This window comes from Pelophylax lessonae (genome assembly GCF_965119305.1).
Source record: "Pelophylax lessonae genome assembly, chromosome: 10".
In the NCBI taxonomy this organism is placed as follows: Eukaryota; Metazoa; Chordata; class Amphibia; order Anura; family Ranidae; genus Pelophylax; species Pelophylax lessonae.
Genome location: NC_138777.1, coordinates 36,665,510 through 36,691,803, shown reverse-complemented (window position 1 = coordinate 36,691,803; position 26,294 = coordinate 36,665,510). Strand labels below are relative to the sequence as shown.

Here is a 26,294-nt window from a genome sequence, read left to right as displayed (position 1 = left end):
TACAATTTACCTCCACATGGTCACTCTGAACGATCTTTGATAAATCAATGCTGGTTACTACAAATTATACTATTTTTGTCAGCAAATTCTTGGATATGGCCCCTATTATTCACTCCAATAGCTTACATACTATTGATGTTAGGCTGACGGGTCTGTCATTTCTAGGTATATATCTTGGCCCTTTTTTTGAATAGTGGTATCTTGCTGGCTTTTCGCCAATCAGCTAGTACCATTCCAGTCACTAAGCTGTCCTTAAAGATTAGGAATAATGGTCTGGCTATACCATGACTAACTTCTTTGAGGACTCTGGGGTGTAAGCCATCTTGTCCTGGTGATTTTTCACATTACGTTTTTCAAGTCTTTTTTTAACACTGGCTTCTCTTAGCCACAATGGTACATTCTGTGTTGAACTACTAACAATACAATCTTGAATAATATACCCCTCCTTTCCTTTATTAAAACTGAGGAAAAGAAAGAATGCATTTAATAAAGTTGCCTTCTCTTTGCCGCTTATTACCAACGTCCCCTGATGATCATTTATGGGGTCAATATGCTCTGACCTCACATTTTTACATATAATATATTTAAAACATTTTTGGGTAGTTTTTTTTTTACTTTCCTCTGTTATATGTCTCTCCTGGTCTATTGTTTCTGCCCTGATTGCACTCTTACATCTCTTATTGCATTGTTTGTAGTGCTGGAATGCCAACAATGACCACTTTGCCCTAAAGTTTTTAAAGGCCATTTTTTCTCATCAATATGCCTTTTTACGCTAGAATGTACACACCTGAGGTTTAACTTTAGTTCTATTAGATTTGTTTTCCATTGGAACACACTGGCCAATACCATTATTTAATATGTCCTTAAAGTTTCTAAAATTTGATCCCATTTTAATGTCATATAGTTTGGAGTGCAGCTAATAAAAGTTGGCTCTCTTGAAATGTAATGTTCTTGTCCTACACTCATGTTGCTGGACCAATCTTAGTATGCAAAAATATCCATACCTGGAGTTCAGCGTTAGTATAACCAAAGAAAACAATTACCAGGAAAGATACTTTTTTCTGAGCTTTTACTTTTTAAAATTTATTAGGTTGGTAATAGGGTCTTTAAAGGGTAAGTTCATCTTTTCATTAAAATGAAAAGGTGAAAAAATTCCAAATACCCTGGCCACCCTTCCAGACCCTGATGAAAATAACGGCTGTTATGCCCCCCCTGTGCTGCTTGTGTAGTGATCTGTACATCCCTCTACACAGAACTGGTGTGAGTATCCTTCAGAATGGATGGAGAGTGCTGTCCATAAGAAGCGCATCTGAGGCTTCTTCTTCCGGTAGTGTGTTTTCATTGGTCAGGGCAGTCACATGGTCATGCTATCCAATGAGTGCTTACCATTGCTAGCATCATGATGGGTACTCACCCACAGTATGTATGGACTGCTACTCTGGCAACATGGGATGCTATGTGCAGCAGGATCCAGAGGGGTGTTTAGGGTACTTGGAGTCCCTTCACCTTTTCATGAAAAAGGTGAATGTACCCTTTAAGTGTCTTGTATGTGAAGGCCTTAGACTCTTAAAACATTCATCAGTAAACTTGGGTCACCACACAGTATTAACCACTTGCCAACTGCCCATACATGTACTTCGGGGCGGCGGCTCTCCTGCACGAAATCACGTACCTGTACGTGATTTTCGCTCTTCCGGGTCTCTTGTGTGCGCACGTGGCGCTGACGGCCAGCACCCACCGTGATTAGACACAGCAGGAGCCAATCAGCAGGTCTGCGGACCTGATGTCCGCCTGGCCTCGCTCCCAAGAAAGGCAGAACAGCAGTCTGCCTATGTAAACAAGGCAGATCGCCATTCTGCTAGTATGGGAGACAAAGATCCTGTGTTTCTGCTAAGCAGGAACACGGATCTCTGGTTTCTTACAGCCAAAGCATCCCCCAGTTAAAAAGCACTCCCTATGAGCATATTTAACCCTTTTATAGCCCCTGATGTTAACCCCTTAACTGCCAGTGTCATTAGTACAGTAACAGTGCATTTTTTTTTAGCACTGATGACTGTATTGGTGTCACTGATCCGCAAAAAAGTGTCACTCAGTATCAGATTTGTCCGCAGCAATGTCGTAGTCCCACTAAAAATCGCTAATCGCCATTATTAGCAAAAAAAAATAATGTTTTAAAAAAAACGTAGCAGGATACATATCGGCCTAAACTGATGAAGAAATTCAATTTTTTTACATTTTTTTTGTTGGGTGTGTTTTATAGCAAAAAGTAAAAAATATTGTTTTTTTTTTCAAAATTTGTTTATAGCGCAGAAAATAAAAAACGCAGAGGTGATCAAATACCACCAAAATAAATCTCTATTTGTGGGGGAAAAAAAGGGCAAAAATGTTATTTGGGTACAGCGTCACAGGACCGCGCAAATGTCAGTTAAAATAACGCAGTGCCATATCGCAAAAAATGGCCTGGTCAGGAAGGGAGGTAAATCCTCCGGTACTGAAGTGGTTAAAAGTGTAAAATTGCCTTGATTTTGGATTTGAATACGTTGATCGGTATGTTTCTGAATATCTTTTGAGTAGTACTTTATACTTCCCAACTTTTTGTGATGGGAACAAGGGACACCTATTAGCAAAATAATGTAAGCGTAGGACACACCCCCTGCCACGCCACCTTTAACCACTTTACGACCGCCCGCCGTAGATGTACTGCAGCAGGCAGCCGCTTCCAGGCAAATCGCCTTACATGTACGGCGCTCGCTCTAGGGAGTCTAGGGGGCAAGCAAGTGCCGCCAGCGGCGTGCTCCCACCCCCGCTCGTCAGCAGGGAAGCCGATGCGCGTGTCAGGCGGCTCCGATTGCCGCCTGACACCCACGATCGTTCCCCACTGAGAGAGAAGGACGGTCGGCTGTTGTAAACACAGCGGACCGTTCTTCTCCCTGTGATGATCACAGAGCTCATGTGATATATAGGATCACGTGTCTCTATGGTCATCTCAGAAGCCACGCCCCCCCACAGTTAGAATCATTCCCCTAGGGTCACATTTAACCCCTTGATCACCCCTTCCCTGCCAATTACTATAGTAATGTCACTGGTACCCCCGAAATGTAAAAAATGTCAGTTAGGGGTCCGATCTGTCTGCCAAAATGTCGCAGTCCAGCAAAAAATCGCAGATCGCCGCCATTACTAGTAGAAAAAACCAAAACAATAAAAATGACATAAATCTTTCCCGTAGTTAGTAGACGCGATAACTTTTGTGCAAACCAATCAAAATACGCTTATTGAGATTTTTTTTAACAAAAATATGTAGCAGAAAACAAATTGGCCTAAAATGTTAAAAAATTTTGATTTTTAATTTTTGGGAATGTCATATAGCACAGTGGTTCCCAAAGTGGGGGTCGCGACCCCCCGGGGGGTCGCGGAGTGGGGAGAGGGGGGTCGCGAGATGCGTGTTATACGCCGATATTAAAAAAAAAAACGGCCAGGAAGCATCGCCGAGAGCAGAAGGGGCGGGCCGGGCCGAGGAGAAGGAAGGACTAGCTGTCATTAGAGCAGAAGGGGCGGCCCGAGCCGAGGAGAAGAGAGAACGAGCGAGCGCAGTCATCGGTAGTCCCGCCTATGACAGACGTCACACGTCTCGGCAGAGGAGACGGGACTTCCGATGACTGCGCTCGCTTGTTCTCCCTTCTCCTCGGCTCGGCCCGCCCCCTTCTGCTCTTACGGTATGACAGCTCGTCCTTCCTTCTCGGCCCGGCCCGCCCCTTCTGCTCTCGGCGCTGCTTCCCGGTCTTTTTTGAAACAAAATGAGGTTAGTTCCAATGGCGCTTGCGATGCTGCATATTTGGACATTGCGCTTGCTAGGCTGCATGTATGGACACTTGGTGGGCTGCTTATATGGACACTTGGTGGGCTGCATGTATGGACACTGCTGGTGGGCTGCATGTATGGACACTGCTGGTGGGCTGCATGTATGGACACTGCTGGTGGGCTGCATTCATTGACACTGCTGGTGGGCTGCATGTATGGACACTGCTGGTGGGCTGCATTCATTGACACTGCTGGTGGGCTGCATGTATGGACACTGCTGGTGGGCTGCATTCATTGACACTGCTGGTGGGCTGCATGTATGGACACTGCTGGTGGGCTGCATTCATTGACACTGCTGGTGGGCTGCATGTATGGACACTGCTGGTGGGCTGCATTCATTGACACTGCTGGTGGGCTGCATGTATGGACACTGCTGGTGGGCTGCATGTATGGACACTGCTGGTGGGCTGCATGTATGGACACTGCTGGTGGGCTGCATTCATTGACACTGCTGGTGGGCTGCATGTATGGACACTGCTGGTGGGCTGCATTCATTGACACTGCTGGTGGGCTGCATGTATGGACACTGCTGGTGGGCTGCATGTATGGACACTGCTGGTGGGCTGCATTCATTGACACTGCTGGTGGGCTGCATGTATGGACACTGCTGGTGGGCTGCATTCATTGACACTGCTGGTGGGCTGCATGTATGGACACTGCTGGTGGGCTGCATGTATGGACACTGCTGGTGGGCTGCATGTATGGACACTGCTGGTGGGCTGCATGTATGGACACTGCTGGTGGGCTGCATGTATGGACACTGCTGGTGGGCTGCATGTATGGACACTGCTGGTGGGCTGCATGTATGGACACTGCTGGTGGGCTGCATGTATGGACACTGCTGGTGGGCTGCATGTATGGACACTGCTGGTGGGCTGCATGTATGGACACTGCTGGTGGGCTGCATTCATTGACACTGCTGGTGGGCTGCATGTATGGACACTGCTGGTGGGCTGCATGTATGGACACTGCTGGTGGGCTGTAATTTGTTAATAAAATAGCCTGGCTTAGAGATTGTGTTCCTTTTTGTTTTAGCTCTGTCAGTATGTAACCAAATCGCAAATCTTACATACGAGGGGGAGGGGGAGGGGTCGCGGGTCGTCAGCAATCTAATATTGGGGGTCGCGGTCTGAAAAGTTTGGGAACCCCTGATATAGCAGAATGTAAAAAATATTGTTTTTTATCAAAATTGTCGCTATTTTTTTGTTTATAGTGCAAAAATAAAAATCGCACAGGTGATCAAATACCACCAAAAGAAAGCTCTATTTGTGGGGAAAAAAAGGAAGTAAATTTTTCGTTTGGGTACAGCATCGCACGACCGCGCAATTGTCCGTTAAAGTAACGCAGTGCCGAATCGCAAAATAGGGCCTGGTCAGGAAGGGGCAAATCCTACCAGTCTTAAAGTGGTTAAAGGAGTAATATATAAAGAAAAATGTGGAGGTTAAACCCACAAGTGCTTTTTTTTTTTTTACCATTACTATCCCTTTATACTGTCTTATGAAATTTACAAATGCAGCAATGTAGAAATTGGATGAAAGGTTTATTACCAGGAAACCCTTTTTGAACGATAAAAAGTGCATTTTATATACACAACTATATATATCAGACCAAAATGAGGGACAAATGAGGAGGAAACAATGTCTCTCTTACTTTGTTACAAATCGGGGTCAGTCTCTGTAAATCAGGGACAGTTGGGAACTATGGTACTTACAGGATGGGTTGTAGCAGAAGGCAGACGCCTGGCTCAATGTATCATAGCACACATCTGGTACAAACTCTCCATTCTGAACTTGTCCAACTCCCCAGTTGTACCAAGCCAGGCTATAAAGAACAAAAGCAATGTGGAAAGATTAGTAAAATTATATTTTGCAAACAACCATCACACTGTAACTAAAGCTAAAAACATATACAGTAAAACCTTGGATTAAGAGTAACTTGGTTTGAGAGCGCTTTGCAAGAAAAGTACATTTTTTTTATAAACTTTGACTTGATCAACAAGCAAGGTCTTGATATACAAGTAGCGTCATGTCACACTGGTCATGTCACAACTGAGTATAAAAGAGAAGAGAGGCGCCTCTAAGTGTAGCAATATGGTTGCATTTAATGAAGGTTCAACATTTAGCAACTCACAAACAGGCACATCTAAGTATGCAGGCATCCGGGGTAAAGCTGTCCACATAGACCGTCCTCCGCACCGCTATCAATGTCATCCCTTCCACACTGCGCTCCACGAACGCTTCAAGCCTCGCTTTCAGATCACTCTACTGCAGAGTAGTCCTCCCGGTTATAATTGCAGGCTGACAGCGATGAGAGATGGCAGTGCGGAGGATGGTCTATGTGAACAGCTTTACCCCGAAGGCCTGCATACTTAGATGTGCCTCTTTAATTCATCAGCCATGTGAGTTGCTAAATGTTGAACCTTCATTAAATGTAACCATATTCCTACACTTAGAGGCGCCTCTCTTCTCTTTTATACTCTGTAGCTGATGCTGGATTTTGCTTCTCATCTCCTTGGGGAGGAGCCATTTGTGGTTGGACATTTTATGGTTACACAACCTATCACATTGCTATAATCTTTTTATATGGACTATAAACTGAAGTTTGTGGAACAAATCATCTGAGTTTCCATTATTTCTTATGGGGAAATGCGCTTTGATATACGAGTGCTTCGGATTACAAGTATTTTTCCGGAACAAATTATGCTCACAATCCAAGGTTTTACTGTAGAGTATATACACACTGCATCTCAAAGAAGCGGCTCCTACAGGCTTTTGAGCTTTTTTGAGCTCCCGTTTTTTCTGCCTGGAAACTCCCCTTCATATTAGCCAATGTGTCCATTGCACACTATGGCTTTTTTTAGGCGTTTACAGTATCGGGGGCCAATATGCACTTTCCCCGATATATCGGTATCGGCCCCGGAACTGGCCAATGTTGCCGATATTTTTGTGATGTCATTCTGCCTTCTTAGGCCGTCTCCCTCGCCTTGAACAGCCTCATCTGGAGTTGGGACTAGTCTCGCGGGAGTCTATCACAGCCATACACCCACCCACAGCAGCCCGGTGGCAGCCAGCCGCCCACATCCACAGGCCCTGTACCAGCCAGCCACAAGCACTGTACCAGCGAGCCAGCCAGCCACCCACAGGCCCTGTATCAGCCAGCCACCCACAGGCCCAGTACCTGCTAGCCACAGGCACTGTACCAGCCACCCACCCACCCACAGGCCCTGTACTAGCCAGCCACCCAAAGCCCCTGTGCCAGCCACCCACCACAGGGTGGCAGCCAGTCAGCCCCCCACCACAGGGTGCCAGCCAGCCAGCGATCCACCACAGGATGCCAGCAAGCCAGCCACCCACCACAGGGTGCCAGCCAGCCAGCCACCCACCACAGGGTGCCAGCAAGCCAGCCATTAAGCATTAAACAAAAATTACCATGTTCAGTACCCGATTTGTGTAAAAAATTGTCTTTGTTTTTCAAAACTTCAAATGTACAAAATATCGGACCATATCGGCCGATACCGATATGTTGTGACCAGAATAGCGGTATCGGTATCGGCACTGAAAAAACCATATCGGTCTATCCCTAGTTTACAGGCATATGCTCTTACAGGCAGAAAAAACTCCCACCAAACCCTCTCATATGAAGAAAGTTGCCACCGCTGCGATAGATAGACTGTAATCGAGGGGTGGATAATATGGACTGTACATCAATTCTCTTTGATTTCCTGGCTTTGGAATTGGAAGAACTGATAGTATGGATCAAATATTTGTATCCTAGAACAATGGCAGGTTTATTGTATGTGCCAGTGGCAAGACAAGGTCCTTGAGCAACCAGGGCAAAAAGAACAAAGTGCCACCTTTCCCCCCTTCCCTCTTCCCATGAGCTGTGATCTACTTCAGCAGCATAGGCTGAAGATCCTGCTCCTATTAGCACCCCCTCCCACTAAAGCGCCCAAGGTGGCTGAATCTTCTGTCTACCCATTGATACAATGAAGCCGGCTACTCTGTAACATCCATTGCAACAGTTCTTTATTGGGTACATAGCCCGATACAGTAAAAAATGCTGACACGTTTCGGCCAAAGCCTTGCTCAAAGCATGTTTGTACAGACATGCAATGAGTCAAGCTTCGCTCAAAATGTGCCAGTTGCTATGAAGCCAATAAAGAATTGTCACAATGGATATTACGGATTGGCAAAAAACCCATCTTCAGACAGCAAGGAAGGTTTAGAATGTCAGGCCATGTTTTTGAATGCTGTCTGTGCTTGCCTTGACCTGTTAACAACTGTTACCCCCATTTTATGTCCCGGTGTCACAGGTACTGGAAGTGAAGCAAAGATCTTCCCAATGGGGATCACAGACAGAAATAAGGGCATAACGAAAATGTAACTGTTTCCCACTATATCCAAAACACAATTTTTAGGCAATTTCAACCCACTCTGGGTCACAAAAATGATAGCTTTCCCTTTGTAAACCAAGGTAGAGGAGGAGACAATAATCTGTAAGACATACATGTTGTTTGGTATTGTACGGCTGTTGTTCCTAACTTGCTGCTCTGTGGCTACTTCACCAATGCTCTTACAGGTCAAGCTGGCATTTTCATATGAAGGGACTTTGTTCTGTTGTATAGTAGCGATTTCTATTGAACCTGAGCGAAAGAAATGAAAGGATAAAGTGAGTTCCATGGATATTGTTGAAGTAATGCCCTCTTTCACACAAGCGGTATAATCAAGTACTGATTGGAAGTGTCTTGTAAGTCTATGTGCTACGTGCATCAGTGGCGTAACTAGAACCTTCAGGGCCCCACTGCAAGAGACCATGAAGGGCCCCCCTGACCCACGGCCAGGGCCCTTTACTCTAAGCCCGGTGGCAAAATGCCAGCGCCCAGTTGCAAGTGTTACCTTTGTGACCCTGGTAGTTCCACCACTGGTGTCAGGAGTTTTTTATTTTTGTTATTTTGTTTTCAACCATTTTTTTTCTACATTCAGAAAAAGAAGGGGCTGGTAAATTACACATTTACCAGCCCCTTCCTTGTAAATGTGTGGAAGGGGCTTGTAAATGTGTCATTTACCATCCCCTTCCTCGCTCTCCATCCTGACAGATCCCCCGCAGCTGGAAATGGGAGGGAGAAACCCAGCAGACGAGGGGGGGAGGTGGGAAAGAGCACAAAGGGATGCAGCAGAAGAAAGCTGGATAGGAGGAGCTGCGGGGCAGCTACATATAGAGGAATCAATTTCTCCATTTATCTCCTGCAGTCACTAAATGCCGGCTTCTCCTCTCCCTCCCGCAGGTATTCAGTGGCTGCAGGAGGAAAATGGAGAGATCGATTCCTCTATATGCAGCCACCCCCACTGCTCCTCCTATCCAGGTGTATGGGGGGGGGGACGCATTGGCCCCCTGCAACATATGGTCGGTTTACCATTGCAACCCCTGTAGGTACTCTCCTGATGTGCATCCACTTAAATCTGTCCAGGTAAAAAAAAAATTGTAAAAAGATCTGCATACTTATCCATCTTTCTGGATCTAAACATGATGTATTGAAGGTAGTCTTAAATAAATGGGCGCGTCTGTTTTTATCTGGCACCCCATAGATCCAACAGGGTCCAGAAGACTTCAGGGTGTAAAAGCAGAAAAAAACACACGGTCCTTTCTGCAGCAATTCAGCAGAGGTTCGTGGATCAGGCTGGATGAGGCTCATTTGAAAGGTGCCTAAGGGCCCTTTCACACGGTGCTGCTGCACTCCGTTAAACAGAGAATTAGTGAGCAGATCCTCTGCTGAATCAGACCTGAATGGGACGGATGTCTGTTCTTTGACATCCGTGTCCATTCAGTTTGTGTCTGTGTATTTACACAGCAGACAGTGTCGGACCCATGATGGCTCTATAGGCGTGCAGATGTAAACGGGCACAAGTCCGTTTACAGCAAGCTAGCTCTGATCCATTATGTTTATGTGAATGAAATCTTGCTCTTGAGATTAGAGGTTACAAGCTAATTCTGGTGACATGGGGACCACGGTTGAAGCTGCAGCCAGACCCTGGGTCAGAAATAGAAGGTGCCAGGATAGATAGAAGGGGCTGCAAGCAGCAATGGGTGGATTTAGTCCAATGGCTGCACTGGTGCCCTGACTACTGGCTATAAATTGGACTAGGCCTACAATGCATTTAGAAAGCATTATTTGTCAAGCTGTAGGTAGCTACTAGGCTGAGCTCTGCAGATGCTTCCTAAATACCTTGCTAAATGCCAACTAAAATGCTAAGCTCTTCACTAGTGTTTGTAAATTAAGTTTAAAACATGTCCTGAGCACCGACCTTCATGTTAGACAACCTAAATCAATGGTCCCAAAACTGTAACCTGTAAGCCATATGCAGTCCTTTGTTTGCCTTTATCTCACCCTGGGATAGGAGTCACTATTCCTCCCACTGACACCAATTATGGGGCACCATTCTTTCTACTGATATCAATGATGGGGCACCATTCCTTCTACTGATAGTAATGATGGGGCACCATTCCTTCTACTAATATCAATGATGGGGCACCATTCCTTCTCCTAAAACCAATGATGGGGCACCATTCCTTCTCCTAAAACCAATGATGGGGCACTATTCCTCCCATTGACACCAATGATGGGGCACTATTCCTCCCATTGACACCAATGATGGGGCACTATTCCTCCCATTGACACCTATGATGGGGCACTATTCCTCCCATTGACACCAATGATGGGGCACTGTTCCTCCTACTGATATAAACAATTGGGCATTATTCCTCCCATTGACACCAATGATGGGGCACTATTCCTCCCTCATACTGACCACAGACGCTATGCAATTTTTTGACTCCCATTGACCACCAAGCCTGAGATGGTGGGGCATTTTGTACTCTCACTGGCCACATTCGGGCCCACCTAAGGTCTGAAGGGCAGTGAAGTGACCCTTTGTTTAAATGGTTTGGAGACCCCTGGCCTATATGTAGCAGTATTTCCACCATCAGTGCTGGATATGGGTCTGCCATGGTTACCGTTAACACCAACAGCACATTTAAACTTGTTGTCCCAAGTGTGAATACTGAGACAATGAACAGTCCTTTTTCACTGCTTCCTCCTGTCCTCCCTGACTGAGGTAGACACTTGCAATTACTGCTGCAACACTTCACACTTTACACTTCAGGGCCCAACCACTGGCACCCCCTTTACTCTTCAGGGTCAACTCTGGAATCCCCTTTACTGTCACCGCTGCCCGGCTAGCTAGCTCCTGGATCCCTCTGACCTTCTCCGGAGTGGTCCCCTCCCCTAGGCAGACCCCCAGGGGCAGTTTGCAGTACCCACGACTCAGAATGCTTTCCTGAAACTTGACCCCAACAGCTCCACTGGTCCTCAGCACACCTGGGTCCTTCTCTGCATCTCAGCTCAGCCCTGTACCCCTTCAGGCAAGCCGCCTAGGATACCCAATTCCTCCTGACAGGAGGAGAGACAGCCGTCACCTCCCTCTTGGGACTCTGCTTCCCGCCAAAGACAATCTGACATGCGCCCCTCACAGACTCATACCCCTTCCCAGAATGCTGTGTGGCAGAATCTGCCCTTCCAGGATGGATACAAGCCCTGGTGTGCTATAGGTCAGATTTCCTCCACTGCCCAATGAGAGCCCTCATTGGGTTACAGTGGGGAGACTCCCCACCACAACAGGCACACCTGGGAACACATGCCAGCCTAGCTGAACAATATGGACCCGCTGTTAACCACTTGCCGACTGCCGTCAGTATATTTACTGCGGCAGTCAGCCCCTCACAGGCAAAGCGACGTAGGTCTACGTCGCTCGCCTGTGAGCCTCTAGGGGGCGCGCGCGCGCCGACGAAGGCACGCTCCCGCCCCCGCTCGTTCGTGGACCCCCCCCGCGCGTGTGACCGGCGGACCCGATGTCCGCCGGTAACTCGTGATCGTCGGGTTGAGAGGGAGAAAGACAGGCGGCTAATGTAAACAAACCCACCTGTCATTCTCCCCTGTGTAAGAACAGAGATCATAGGATCCTGCTATGCAGGATCGTATTTCTCTGTTGTTACACAAACAGCCACATCCCTTCACAGTAAGAAGCACGCCCCTAGGGACACACTTAACCCCTCCTTCTCCAATAAAGTTAGCCCCTTCCCTGCCAGTGTCATTTTTACAGTAACAGTGCATATGTATAGCACTGATTACTGTAGTAATGTCACTGGTACTCCCAAAAGTGTCAAAAACGTCAGTCAGGGGTCCGATCTGTCCGCCGCAATGTCGCAGTCCCGCAAAAAAAAATCGCAGATCGCCGCCATTAGTTGTTAAAAAAAAAATGACAATCTTTCCCTTAGTTAGTAAACGCAATAACTTTTGCGCAAACCAATCAAAATACGCTTATTGCGATTTTTTTTACCAAACATATGTAGCAGAAAACAAATTGGCCTAAAATGTTAAAAAATTTAGATTTTTACATTTTTGGGGGGGGGGGGGGATTTTATATAAAAAAATGTGAAAAATATTGTTATTTTTGCAAAATTGTCGCTGTTTTTTTGTTTATAGCGCATGATCAAAAAATCGCACAGGTGATCAAATACCACCAAAAGCTCTGTTTGTGGGAAAAAAAGGACGGCAATTTCATTAAGGTACAGCGTCGCACGACCGCGCAATTGTCCGTTAAAATCACGCAGTGCCGAATCGCAAAATAGGCCCTGGTCAGGAAGGGGGTAAAATCTTCCGGGGCTTAAGTGGTTAAGCAGGCAAGGCCCCACTATAATTTACCTAGCACCTACCTTGGAGGGGGCTACATCTACATTACAGCTACAGTTATTCGATTATCTCTTCTCCAACATGCCGACCATCAAGGCACACCTGCTGGTAGGTTAGTAGCATATCAGTACATTCTACGAAACTCACCGTTTATATTGCAGAAAACATAAGATATGAGCGGACAATCTCTTATCAAAATTCCCATGTTGTAGCCAGCGCAAGATTCGAAGGGGGTCAACCTCAGCATGACCAGTCTGTTCGTCGCTATCCAGCCCCACCTGGGTAAAAGTGATATCAATAAATTATTATTAGCATTCCTCCATTCTGTATCATGTGTTTAACTAACCACAACTATTGTCAGCCAGCCCTAACAATTATTAAAGCAGAACCCCAGACAGAGCAAAATTCATAGGTGTAATACATAAAAGCGAGTCCTGTTACCTGCCAAGGAATTTGTATGTCAGTCCATCCAGTTCTATGATTTGCACAGCTCCGCCACATAGCATCATTCTGTCTGGCAGGACAGGAGACCTGATTTTTTTTTTGGGTGCAGACAAGTAGCACCCACAGGTCTTGTACCTTCCCCAAACTGTGATTGGACAGTGAAATTAGATGCAGCAGACTCTTGAGCTCCTCTCTGTGATCTCTGCTCCTATAAGCATTTTCCTACTTCCTGGTTCTTTGTGATGCTTCTCCTTCTCCAGTCTAAGCTCTACTTTACAGGAGATTGCAAGATGCTGATAGCAAGTAATAATAAAAATAATATATATATATTTTTATTATTTTATATAGCGCCTTGAAAGGTAGCTTTGGAGTCTTAGCCCCCGTTCACACTGGGGCGACGCTACTTCCCGGGGCGACCTGTGAAGCACCGCGACCTCGGAGCGGCCGGCATGGACCTTATATCATTGAAGTCTATGCAGGTCGCTCCTGGTCGCCCCGAAGAAGCTCCGGACCCTTTTTCTAAGTCGGAGCGACTTGTGTCGCTCCTATTAGAACGGGTCCACAGCTTCTCTATGGAAGGCGACCTACGGCGACCTGTCAGGCGACCAGGTTGCCCCAGTGTGAACGGGGTCTTACACTGCTGTGGTTAATGTGTTAATACAGAGTTGCATTAGTTTGTGTCATTTATATTTGCCTGTTCGGTTCAGATTTATGAAGTAATATGCAGTAATATGGCCTTTACACAGGGCCATCTTTAGTATTGATTGGACCCTGGGCAAATATTTTCTTGGGCCCTACGAAATGCACTTAACAAATATTTATGGGCAGTGTGAGCTCAAGGGGCAGCTGCTTTGGGCCTCACAACAATGGCTGGGCCCGGGGCAGCTGCCCCTTTGGCCCTCTGTTAAATACAGCCCTGCCTTTACATAAAAAAAGACAGCATAAATATGAACTCACATGAGAAAAAAAAGGGGGGGCGGGGCTTACCTCCAACCCTCTGCAGCTTTTAGGAAAAAAAAACAGGACGCGTGTAGATGTGCCACCAGTCTCTTCCAGTTATTTGGGAGTTGACGGGGACCAAAGGTGCATCTGTGCAAATGTGGCTGATTTCTGCGCATGCAAACAAATGCCACCAGCTTTTGGTACTGTATATATGCGCTATAGCACCCCACGGCATTTGCGCACACATACAGCCTTGACCAAAAGTTTTGAGAATGACACAAATATACATTTTTACAAAGTCTGATGCTTCAGTGTTTTTAGATCTTTTTGCCAGATGTTACTATGGTATACTGAAGTTAATCACAAGCATTTTATAAGTGTCAAAGGCTTTTATTGACAATTACATGAAGTTTATGCAAAGGGTCAATATTTGCAGTGTTGACCCCTCTTTTTCAAGACCTCTGCAATGTGCCCTGGCACGCTGTCACTCAACTTCTGGGCCACATCCTGACTGATGGCCGCCCATTCTTGCATAATCAATGCTTGGAGTTGTCAGAATTTTTTTTTTTTTTGTTCACCTGCCTCTTGAGGATTGACTACAAGTTCTCCATGGGATTAAAGTCTGGGGAGGTTCCTAACCATGGCTCCAACATTTCTCTGTTTTGTTCCCCAAGCCACTAATGGCACTTTTCCACTGCAAGTACCGACTCGGCTCTACTCGGCCCTGCTTGGCCCGGTTTGCTTTCCACTGCTGGTACCGCATGGTACGGTGTTGGAACGGTTCGGTGCGGTACGGTTTGCTTTTTCCACTAAAGTAGTACTAAAGTTAAGTGGGTGGGATAACAACGGGGTGGGTGGGATTCTCTGACCAATCAGTGGCTAGTAGTGACTGCATGCAAAGTATTGTGGGATATGGTACCACAATATCCGACCTCATCTGGAGTATTCGGTCCAGTTCTGGTCGCCAGTCCTCAGAAGGGATGTGTTGGAGCTGGAGAGAGTCCAGAGAAGGGCAACTAAACTAATTAGGGGATTGGAGGACCTTGATTATGAGGAGCGTCTGCAATCGCTCGATTTATTCTCCCTGGAGAAGAGACGCCTGAGGGGGGACATGATAGCAATTTTTAAATATCTAAATGGGGATCTAGGCTTAGAAAAAAAGCTGTTCAGTCGAAGGGATTGCATGAGAACTCGGGGGCATACAATGCGATTAGAGGAGAAGCGTTTTAACCTCAGGCAACGTGGGGGGTTCTTTACTGTTAGGGCTACAAGATTGTGGAATTCTCTACCACATGAGGTGGTTTCTGCGGGTAGTATGGTGGCTTTTAAAAGACTCTTAGACGTACATCTCAAGGATCAGAACATTCAGGGGTATGCAAGATGATTACAGCCACACACACCTACACAGGTTGAACTGGATGGACTTTTGTCTTTATTCAACCTCACCAACTATGTAACTATGTAACTATGTAACAATATGGTGGTTATGGTACCTCTTGGAACCACAATCGAGGTGGTACTGTTTTTGAGAGCCGTACCATTTGGTTCCATGCAGTGGAAAAGCGCCACCGTACCGAACCGTTCCTACACCATACCATGCGGTACCAGCAGTGGAAAAGCACAAAAGCGAGCCGAACCGTTCAGGTTCCATGCAGTGGAAAAGCGCCATTAGTTATCACTTTTGCCGTATGGCAAGGTGCTCCATCATGCTGGAAAAGGCATTGTTCCTCACCAAACTGTTCTTGGATGGTTGGAAGAAGTTGTTCTCGGAGGATGTTTTTGTACCATTCTTTATTCATGGCGGTGTTTTTAGGCAAAATTGTGAGTGAGCCCACTCCCTTGGCTGAGAAGCAGCCCCACACATGATTAGGATACTTTACTGTTGGCATGACACAGGACTGATGATAGCGTTCACCTTTTCTTCTCCGGACAAGGTTTTTTCTGGATGCCCCAAATAATCGGAAAGGGGATACATCAGAGAAAATGACTTTACCCCAGTCCTCAGCAGTCCAATCCCTGAACCTTTTGTTTTTTTCCTGGAGAGAAGTGGCCTCTTTGCTGCTCTTCTTGACACCAGGCCATCCTCCAAAAGTCTTCTCCTCACTGTGCGTGCAGATGCGACTCACACCTACCTGCTGCCATTCCTGAGCAAGCTCTGCACTGGTGGTGCCCCGATCCCGCCGCTGAATCAACTGTAGGACACAGGCCTGGGGCTTACTGGACTTTCTTGGGCGCCCTGAAGCCTTCATCATAAAATGCAGTGGAAATGTTAATTTTCATGGCACAGTGGGACTTTGCAATTAATTGCAATTCATGTGATCACTCTTCATAACATTTTGGAGTATATGCAAATTGCCATCATAAAAACTGAGGCAGCAGACTTTGTGAAAATTAATATTTGTGTAATTCTCAAAACTTTTGGCCACGGCTGTATGCGCCACAAAGTTGCGGCCTAGTAATATGTGTGTAGCTGTGACAATCCCAGGAGGTAGTGGGGTCCAGCCTAGACCAGAAACCAGGAAGTGCAACACAAAATGCAACACAAATGGTAAAAGCAACACAAGGGTAAACATTTAGCATTTGTTAGAGAGCGAGGGTAGAGACAGAATAGGAAATTGATGTTTAATTACCCTTTTCAACTAGTGTTTGGGGGGGGGGGGGGTGAAAAAACTGCGCAGTTGAGCGAAGCAAAGCATCAGGGCAGGAATTATATCATTATACCCTTGTCGCATTCGCAAGCACTCTTCCCCATTGAACGCGACCCATGCAACTCAGGCAATGCACGCTGTTGTGGAATGATAGTCTGGTTTTTAGAGGATTAACCACTTGACGACTATTTACTGCGGCGGTCAGCCGCTCCTGATAAACCAACGTAGAACTACGTCGCTCGCCCAGGAGCCTGTAGGGGGCAGGCGCGCACCGCCGGAGGCGCGCTCCCGCCCTGCTCGTTCACAGTGATCCCTGCGCGAGTGACCGGCGGCTCCGATGTCAGCCGGTCACTCGCGATCTCCCGCAGGAGAGGGAGAAAGGCAAGCGGCTGATGTAAACAAAGCTGCCTGTCATTCTCCCTAATGTAAGTGCAGAGACTATGTGATCCTGCTATGTAGGATCGTATGTCTCTGTGGTTACATCACAAGTCACACCCCCCCACAGTTAGAATCACGCCCCTAGGGATACATTTAACCCGCTGATCACCAATAATGTTAACCCCTTCCCTGCCAGTGTCATTTTTACAGTAACAGTGCATATATATAGCACTGATTACTGTAGTAATGTCACTGGTACTCCCAAAAGTGTCAAAAATGTCAGTCAGGGGTCCGATCTGTCCGCCGCAATGTCGCAGTCCTGCAAAAAAAATTGCAGATCGCTGCCATTACTAGTTTAAAAAAAAAACAATAAAAATGACCTAAATCTTTGCCGTAGTTAGTAAACGCAATAACTTTTGCGCAAACCAATCCAAAAACGCTTATTGCAATTTTTTTTTACCAAAAATACGTAGCAAAAAACAAATTGGCCTAAAATGTTAAAAAATTTTGATTTTTAATTTTTTTTGAGAATTTCATATAAAAAATGTGAAAAATATTGTTATTTTTTCAAAATTGTTGAGAAATTGAGAAAGCTCTGTTTGTGGGAATAAAAGGACGTCAATTTCATTTGGGTACATCGTCGCACGACTGCACAATTGTCTGTTAAAGTCACGCAGTGCCGAATCGCAAAATAGGGCCTGGTCTTTGAGCAGCCAAATCCTCCGGGGCTTAAGTGGTTAAGGGCTACTTTGCACTAGCAGTTGGGGGTCAGTAAAACCCTGCAGATAAGCTGCATTCTTACTGCGGGGGATCTATTGTTGCTGGGAGAGGACTATTGTTGTGGGCGGGATTCTATTGGTGTGCGGGGATCTATTGTTGCTGAGGTGGGGTCTATCGAATTCCATACAAAGTACTTAGTAGCATAAAATGATACTTGGTTCTGCATTCTCTAAGAGTGGCAGTACTGGGAGGTGGGTAGGGGCTGGAACCAAGGGATGGTGCTCAGAGGTGGGTAGGGGGCAGAGATGAAGGGTGCGTCAGAAGGGGGGGGTTCCTGCACCTATTCTTTTGAGAAAAAAAAGCCCCCGCTGAGGAGTATAGGGAAGAGTGGACAGCAATGTCTGTTACCTGGTATAAATGGGCCTCTAAGAGATCTTAAAGCAGAACTGCCGTCAAACTACATTGTTTAAATACTTTGATGTGACCACTTCGACCTGCCAAAATATCTGTCATTCTTTTCAGCCAATTTCTGCAGTGCTATACAGATAGGAGGGAACACCACTACTCAGAAGCTCCAGCTCTTCTGCTTCCTGTGTTAGCAGCTCAGAAAACATTAAAGCCAGAGGATCAGAATGACAGCTGGCATTTAGAGAAGGAAGTCATCAGTGGTAGCCTTCATATTTTTACAAGTGACAGGTAGACATGTTCAGAAAGAAAAAAAATTCCTTTTGTTTCGATTCGTTATTTACATAAATTTGTTTAATTCATTTTCAGAATTAGTTGTGTTCATTCGAATTCAAATCGATTCAGATTTTTCAAATTTGAATCAAATTCCATTCAAATTGCATTTGAATAGAATTACATTCTAAATTAAATTTATTCTATTAGAATTTTGAAAGATGGTTATATTTTTTCTATTCCATTCTATTGTTTTTTATATTCTATTTTATTATTTTCTATTCTATTCTAATTCAAATTTATTCTATTTGAAATTTGAGTTTCGTAAAATGGTTATATTGTTATATTCTATTTTATTCTATTTTTTTCTATTGTTAACTCTATTATTTTATTTCCTAATCTATTCTTTTCTATTCGATTCAAAACTAAATTTGAATTTCAGAAGATGGTTATATTAAATTTTTTTCTAATCCTTTTTTCCGTATCTATTTAATTTTATTCTGTTGTTTTATTTTCTATTCTATTTTGTTCTGTTTTACTCTATTTTTTAATTTTCTATTCTGTTCTTTTCTATTCTATTCTAATTCAAATTTATTCTATTTGAAATTCGAGTTTCGTAAAATGGTTATATTGTTATATTCTATTTTATTCTATTCTTTTCTATTGTTAATCCTATTATTTTATTTCCTATTCTATTCGATTCAAAACTAAATTTGAATTTCAGAAGATGGTTATATTACATTTTTTTTCTAATCCTTTTTTTCCCTATCTATTTTATTTTATTCTGTTGTTTTATGTTCTATTCTATTTTGTTCTGTTTTACTCTATTTTTTTATTTTCTATTCTGTCCCTTTTTTTTCCTGTTCTATTATGTTATTATGTATTCTGTTCTGTTTTACTCTGTTATATTCTATTCTTTTATTTTCTAATATAGTTTATTATATTCTTTTCTATTCTATTCCTTTATTTTCTATTCTATTTTATTCTCTTCGGAAATTAAAATTTAATTTGAAAACTATTTGAATTTGATACAAAAAGTATTCAAATTCAGTTAAAAAAACTATTCAAATTTTGCCTAAAATGTTGATTCATTATTTCGGATTTGTTTAAATTAGTTACTATTGTAATTCGGAAATGTAGATACATCAGAATTTCCAAATAATTAAAAATTTGTCCGAGCTTCAATTCGGAATGAAACGAACCGCACGTCTAATGACGGGTATATTTTATGATCTGTAAAGGGTACCATGGTTTATTTTTTCATACTTACTTGCAGTACTCATATCCCTTTTTGAAGGCCGTAGTAATTTCTTCCAGAGTCGCCAATCGGCTGTAGTGCATGGCACAGGCGGCTTTGGCCCCGTCATAGTCAACAGTGATGTTGTTCGGCATGAACACTCCAGAAATAACTGAAACAGAGATAAGAAAGCATAAAGCCCCCTATCAGGTCTCAGCCACCAACCACCATTAAAAAGCCATCAGGACCCACTCACCCGTGCTCGCCTACATTTTACAGCATTACAGTGTATTTCGTATAGTCGGAAATTGCTTTGTAAATAGCAGGTACCAGACAAGTACTTGGAAAACCTCTAAGATTCTACATTTAGAATTACTCCAGATAAAAAGAAAACTTCAATTGAGGTTGGGCAGTCTCCCATGCATATATTCCCACAGAAACAAATCCATAATATGCTTTCAAAAGCCTGAGTAATAGAATGATGATGGCGTTGAAGAACCCGATAAGTAATATATATTGGCCAAAGTTTTTGAAAAGTAATGTCCATAATATTTTGGTGTGAATAACCCAATAAGTAATATATAGGGACAAAAATTTCAAAAAGTAATGTCCGTAATATTATTAAATATTTATTTCAGGGGTGAGATTTTGCACATATTGATGTCCACCAACCAGCAGGATATACAGTATCTCACAAAAGTGTGTACACCCCTCATTTTGTAAATATTTTAATATATCTTTTCAAGTGACGACACTGAAGAAATGACATTTTGCTACAATGTAAAGTAGTGAGTGTACAGCTTGTATAACAGGGTAAATTTGCTGTCCCCTCAAAATAACTCAACACGCAGCCATTAATGTCTAAACCACTGGCAACAAAAGTGAGTACACCCCCTAAGTGAAAATGTCCAAATTGGGCCACAAGTGTCAATATTTTGTGTGGCCGCCATTATTTTCCAGAACTGCCTTAACCCTCTTGGGCATGGAGTTCACCTTAGCTTCACAGGTTGCCACTGGAGTCCTCTTCCACTCCTCCATGACGACATCATGGAGCTGGTGGATGTTAGAGACGTTGCGCTCCTCCACCTTCTATTTGAGGATTCCCCACAGATGCTCAATAGGTTTAGGTCTGGAGACATGCTTGACCAGTCTATCACCTTTACCCTCAGCTTCTTTAGCAAGGCAGTAGTCATCTTGGAGGTGTGTTTGGGGTCGTTATGTTGGAATACTGCCCTGTGGCCCAGTCTCAGAAGAGAGGGGATCATGCTCTGCTTCAGTATGTCTCAGTACATGTTGACATTCATGGTTTCGCTGCATGAACTGTAGCTCCCCAGTGTCGGCAGCACTCATGCTTGACTGTAGGCAAGACACACTTGTCTTTGTACTCCTCACCTGGTTGCTGCCACACATGCTTGACATCATCTGAACCAAATAAGTTTATCTTGGTCTCATCAGACCACAGGGCATGGTTCCAGTAATCCATGTCCTTAGTCTGCTTGTTTTCAGCAAACTGTTTGCGGGCTTTTTTGTGCATCATCTTTAGAAGAGGCTTCCTTCTGGGACGACAGCCATGCAGACCAATTTGATGCAGTGTGTGGTGTATGGTCTGAGCACTGACAGGTTAACCCCCCACCTCTTCAACCTCTGCAGCAATGCTGGCAGCACTCCTGTTCTGAGTGGAACCTGTCCCGTTAAACCGCTGTATGGTCTTGGCCACCGTGCTGCAGCTCAGTTTCAGGGTCTTGGCAATCTTCTTATAGTCTAGGCCATCTTTATGTAGAGTAACAATTCTCTTTTTCGGATCCTCAGAGATTTCTTTGCAGTGAGGTGCCATGTTGAACTTCCAGTGACCAGTATGAGAGATTAAGAGTGATAACACCAAATTTAACACACCTGAAACCTTGTAACAGTAACGAGTCACATAAGACCAGGGCATAACACCAGGGAGGGAAAATGACTAATTGGGACCAATATGGACATTTTGACTTAGGGGTGTACTCACTTTTGTTGCCAGTGGTTCAGACATTTACTTCACTGAATACAGCAAGCGCTTCCTTGAATATCCAGCATATAACACAGAGGAACTAACCCAACCAACGGCCCAGAGCACAGGAAGTGTCCGGTATTTAAAGCCTGAGATAATTGCAGATCTTCTACAGCTGGTTGGGTGGGGAGGTAAAGTGTCCATAAGGAGAGTTGCACAGTACAATACAAAAAAACTGCAACCAAAACCAAGTCCTTCCAAAGGCTGAATGGCTAGGTCTGTGCACTTCCATGCCAGAGACCCAGGTTCAAACCATCAACCGGAGCTGATCTGACAGATATATGATAGTAAAGTGAATATTTTTCTCACCCGCTGGCCGTCCATGTGTATGAACCCTCAGTCACTGACAAAAAAAAAGTAATTGACAGTAAAGTAAAGAATTACAACTTTTATCCCCAGGACAGGAGGTGATGGGAACCCTTGGAATTCCTGTCCTGATAAACACTCTAATTGGGGATTCACTCCCATTGCAGAGCATTGCTCTCAGTGCCTGTTGTGTCTGCAAGACAGAGGGAAGAGAAATCCCCTCCATGGGACATGGACAGCAAAAATAAACTGACTTGGGTATAAACTCACTCTATACAACTGTAATAACAATAAGCACTCATAAGTAATGAAAGGCCTCTACATACGACCTTGCCGGCAAACTAAAGAGGAAACGTTAAGTCAGGGTCTTCTCCAGCCATTCTCAACCGGGGTTCCATAGGGTTCCTCCAGAGGCTGCAAGGGGTTCCTTGAGCCATGACCAATTCTCACCTCTCAGATAATCCACCATTGACAACAATGATCTTTTCAGCTGTCAAAGAGAAATGTTTCTATTGACCACAAATGGAAGGCCAATTCGCAACAGTGACAACATCTTGCTATGGTGATCTATAAATATAGTCATTATTAGCAGGGGATCCCTGACACTGGAATGTTATTTCAAAGGTTTCTCCACGTTAAAAAGGTTGAGAAAGTTTTTTTTAACCTAATGCCCCAGTCCGAGTTTGATAAACAAGCTGCCTGAATATAGATTTCCCTGGATTAAGATATACTAAAGTCAATATACATAGAAGAGATCCTCAGAAAACTAGGAGAATAAAGTTTTTGTTACCTGGGATGTCATCTGCAGAACATATCCCAATCACAGCAAGAAGAAGAGAGAGGCACAAAGATTGCTGAAGCATATTGTCAGCGTCTCTCCAAAGCTTAGGTGTGTGATAAGACAAGCGAGGGAGCCCTACCTGTGTCTATAGTGGGAGGGGTGGAGGATGGGCAGTATGTGACACTCACCTGTGGTTAGGTGTGAAAGAGTGAACATGACGCAGGTATGCAGCTGCACCTCTGTGCGTCACCTCCCCTCCAATCCTACTAAAGTCACCAGTTTCTTTTGGCACAGACAGTAGAATTAGTACCTTTGAATTTCCTAGGAATCCATATCTTCCTGACAACGGCAATTTACATATCAATATAAAAATAAACAATATACCTAGATGGAATAAAAAATGTACAAAATACTTTTTAGATGTAATACAAAATATACTATACAGTTGAAGCAGAGTTCCACCCAGAAGTGGAACTTCCGCTTTAAGTGCACCTGACCCCCTGAAATGCCACATTTGGCATGTCATTCATTTTTTTTGGGGGGGGAGCGGGTACCTAATTTTGACAGGTACCCGCTCCCACTTCCACTTGGGCTGCCTAGGCGGCTTGAGCGGAAGTTCTCCTCTCCCCCTCCCTCCCTGCAATCTTCTGGGACACGTCACAGGTGGCAGAAGATTGCCCGGCCAATAAGGAAGCACAGCACGACTCGTGCATGCGCAGTGCGCACCCGGCTGTGAAGCCGCAAGCTGTCTCAGCCGGGTGGCCACACTTGTGATGTCGGTGCCCACACTTGTGATGCCGGAGCCACAGGGAGAGAATCGAGGATTCTGCCGGCCGCATCGCTGGACCGTGGGACAGGTGAGTGTCTGTTTATTAAAAGTCAGCAGATACACTTTTTGAAGCTGCTGACTTTTAACCACTTCTGGACCAGAATGTTTTGCCTCCTTAACTGGTTGCCGGCCCACCGCCCACCATATAACTGTTATACGGCGACAGGCAACCGCTCCCAGACAAATCACCGTAGGTGTACGTCGCTCGCGTACACAGGGGTAGGGGCCAAGCGCGCTCCCACCCCCACTCATCAGCGGGGTAGCCGATGCAGTGGGCAGGCGGCTCCGATTGCCGCCTGACACCTGCGATCGCTCCCTCCCGCTGAGAGAGAAGAACGGTCAGCTGTTGTAAACACAGCTGACCGTTCTTTTCCCTGCAATGATCATAGAGCCCATGAGATCCTTCTATATAGATGTCTAAGATGTTATATTATATAGGGGGACATCAATACCCTCCAAGATGATAAATTATATAGGAGGACATCAATACCCTCCAATATGTTTATTATAAAGGGGTGACATCAATAATCTCCAATATGCTTTATTATATAGGGGGACATTGATACCCTCCAATATGTTATATTATACAGGGGTGTCATCAATACCCTCCAAGATGTTATATTATATAGGGGGACATCAATACCCTCCAATATGTTATGTTCTATAGGGGGCATCAACACCCTCCAAGATGTTAAATTATATAGGGGTGGCATCAATACCCTCCAAGATGTTAAATTATATAGGGGTGGCATCAATACCCTCCAAGATGTTATATTATATAGGGGGACATCAATACCCTCCAATATGTTTATTATATAGGGGTGACATCAATACCCTCCAGTATGCTACATTATATAGGGGAACATTGATACCCTCCAATATGTTATGTTATATAGGGGTAACATCAATACCCTCCAATATGTTATGTTATATAGGGGTGACATCAATACCCTCCAAGATGTTATATTACATAGGGGGGCATCAATACCATCCAAGATGGCATATAGGGGGACATCAATACCCTCCAATATGTTTAACTATATTGGAGTGACATCAATACCCTCCAGGATGTTATTTTATATAGAGGGGGACATTAATGGCTTCCAAACATGTCATATTTTATACAGGTGACATCAATACACGTCAAATTTATATTCTATAGCTACGGCAACACTATCCTCCAGATATGTCAAATAGGGATGACATCATTAGCTTGCAAGTATGTTATCCTATATAAGGGTGACATCAATGCCGTTGAATTTATTATATAGTGGAGTGGTTACAGCAATACCCTGCAAAAATGTTATATAGGGGGTGACATCAATATGCTTCAAATATGTTATATTTTTTAGGGGTGCCCTTGTTGCTCTCCTGATGTTAAAGTTTACAGTAGTAACATCACTACATTAAAATTTTTTTTTTTTTTTATATATATTTTACATTACTACACTCAAGTTATGTGTTAAATCTTTACAGAAGTCACTACCCTCCAAATTATGTTATTTTTCATAATCGGGAAATCTCTTCCCTTCCAATTTAAATGATACATTTTATATAAATGACATTATTACTGCAAATGTTATATTTTACATGAATGACATAACTATTCTCCATTACCCATGTGAAAAAGCAGTAAAATATACACGTGACATCACTACGAGGGAAAAATTACATTTATTTTTGATTACTAGTATGAATAAGTCAGCGTGACGTATTGTCTTTTTCCTGGGTGACCTGTGTACTTATTAAACCACCAGCACTCCAGCTGACATAGAGAGTGGTTTAAAATGTTACAAGAAGAGTCTGACTAGTCACATTCCTTCTCAGCCAGAACCTACACACCCCAATTTGAAGCTCATACAGAGCTCCTGCCCACAGGCACAGCCCAGAATTCCTCCTAAGTCTGCTATACCAGAAGCAATGAGGACACAACGCTCACTATAGGGAATGTGGAAGGACCTGTTTGGGTATTAGCATTAAACCTGCCTCTGGCTATCATCTAAGAATATGAATGCTGCACAGATACTACTTTTCTTATATAAGATATCTTGTCTCATATTAAAAGACATATCAATTTAAAAAAAAAAAGGACTTAGGGCACTTTCACACTGCGGTTTGGCTACAGCGCAGTGTACCCGCAGTTTTCCTTAGACTTCTATTATAACCCACATTGTCTGTGTGTTTTCTGAAAGTGCACCAAAAGTCCTGCATGCTGCATCTTTTATGCACTTACAAAATAAAAAGGAACTGAAAACACAGAACATAACAGAAGCCTATGAGAAAACACAGGTACACTGCGCCGCAGACAAACCGCAGCAGGTAAGCATGAAAGCATTCTAAATCTACAAAACAGCTATTATCATTCACAAATATGTTCAGTATATAAAACTGGTTAGAGGGTTGGGGAGGATTAAGTAAAGATTTATTTCTCAATCCACTTTCTTTTCCAACTACCTCTGGGGATTTGATATGCGGATTACGATTTCTCCCATTATTCATATTCAGAAAATATCTTTTCAGATTTATTTTCCGAATATACTTGTGTATGTCCATATACACATTAAATTTGTTAACTGGCTTTTTTGCCGCACATTTAAGGCCAGCATTGAGAATGTTAGTCTCTTTATTATTCAGGGACACACCCGCCAGATTATAGATCCCTTCTAATCGACCTCCCTCCTTC

General features: G+C 44.0%; 1 protein-coding gene across 1 annotated transcript in view; it reads right to left on the bottom strand.

Moving 5' to 3' along the window:
* Positions 1–22,911, bottom strand: part of LOC309565924 (uncharacterized protein) — a 33,160-nt gene extending 10,249 nt beyond the window's left edge. The window contains exons 1-5 of the mRNA XM_082270954.1: positions 22,792–22,911; positions 19,685–19,823; positions 12,752–12,882; positions 8,365–8,500; positions 5,570–5,679 (exon numbers count right to left, since the gene is read on the bottom strand). Coding sequence (XP_082127080.1) covers positions 5,570–5,679; positions 8,365–8,500; positions 12,752–12,882; positions 19,685–19,823; positions 22,792–22,864 — 589 coding nt within the window. The 5' untranslated portion in view covers positions 22,865–22,911. The remainder of the gene's footprint in view (positions 1–5,569; positions 5,680–8,364; positions 8,501–12,751; positions 12,883–19,684; positions 19,824–22,791) is intronic.
* Between the last annotated feature and the right edge of the window lie 3,383 nt (positions 22,912–26,294).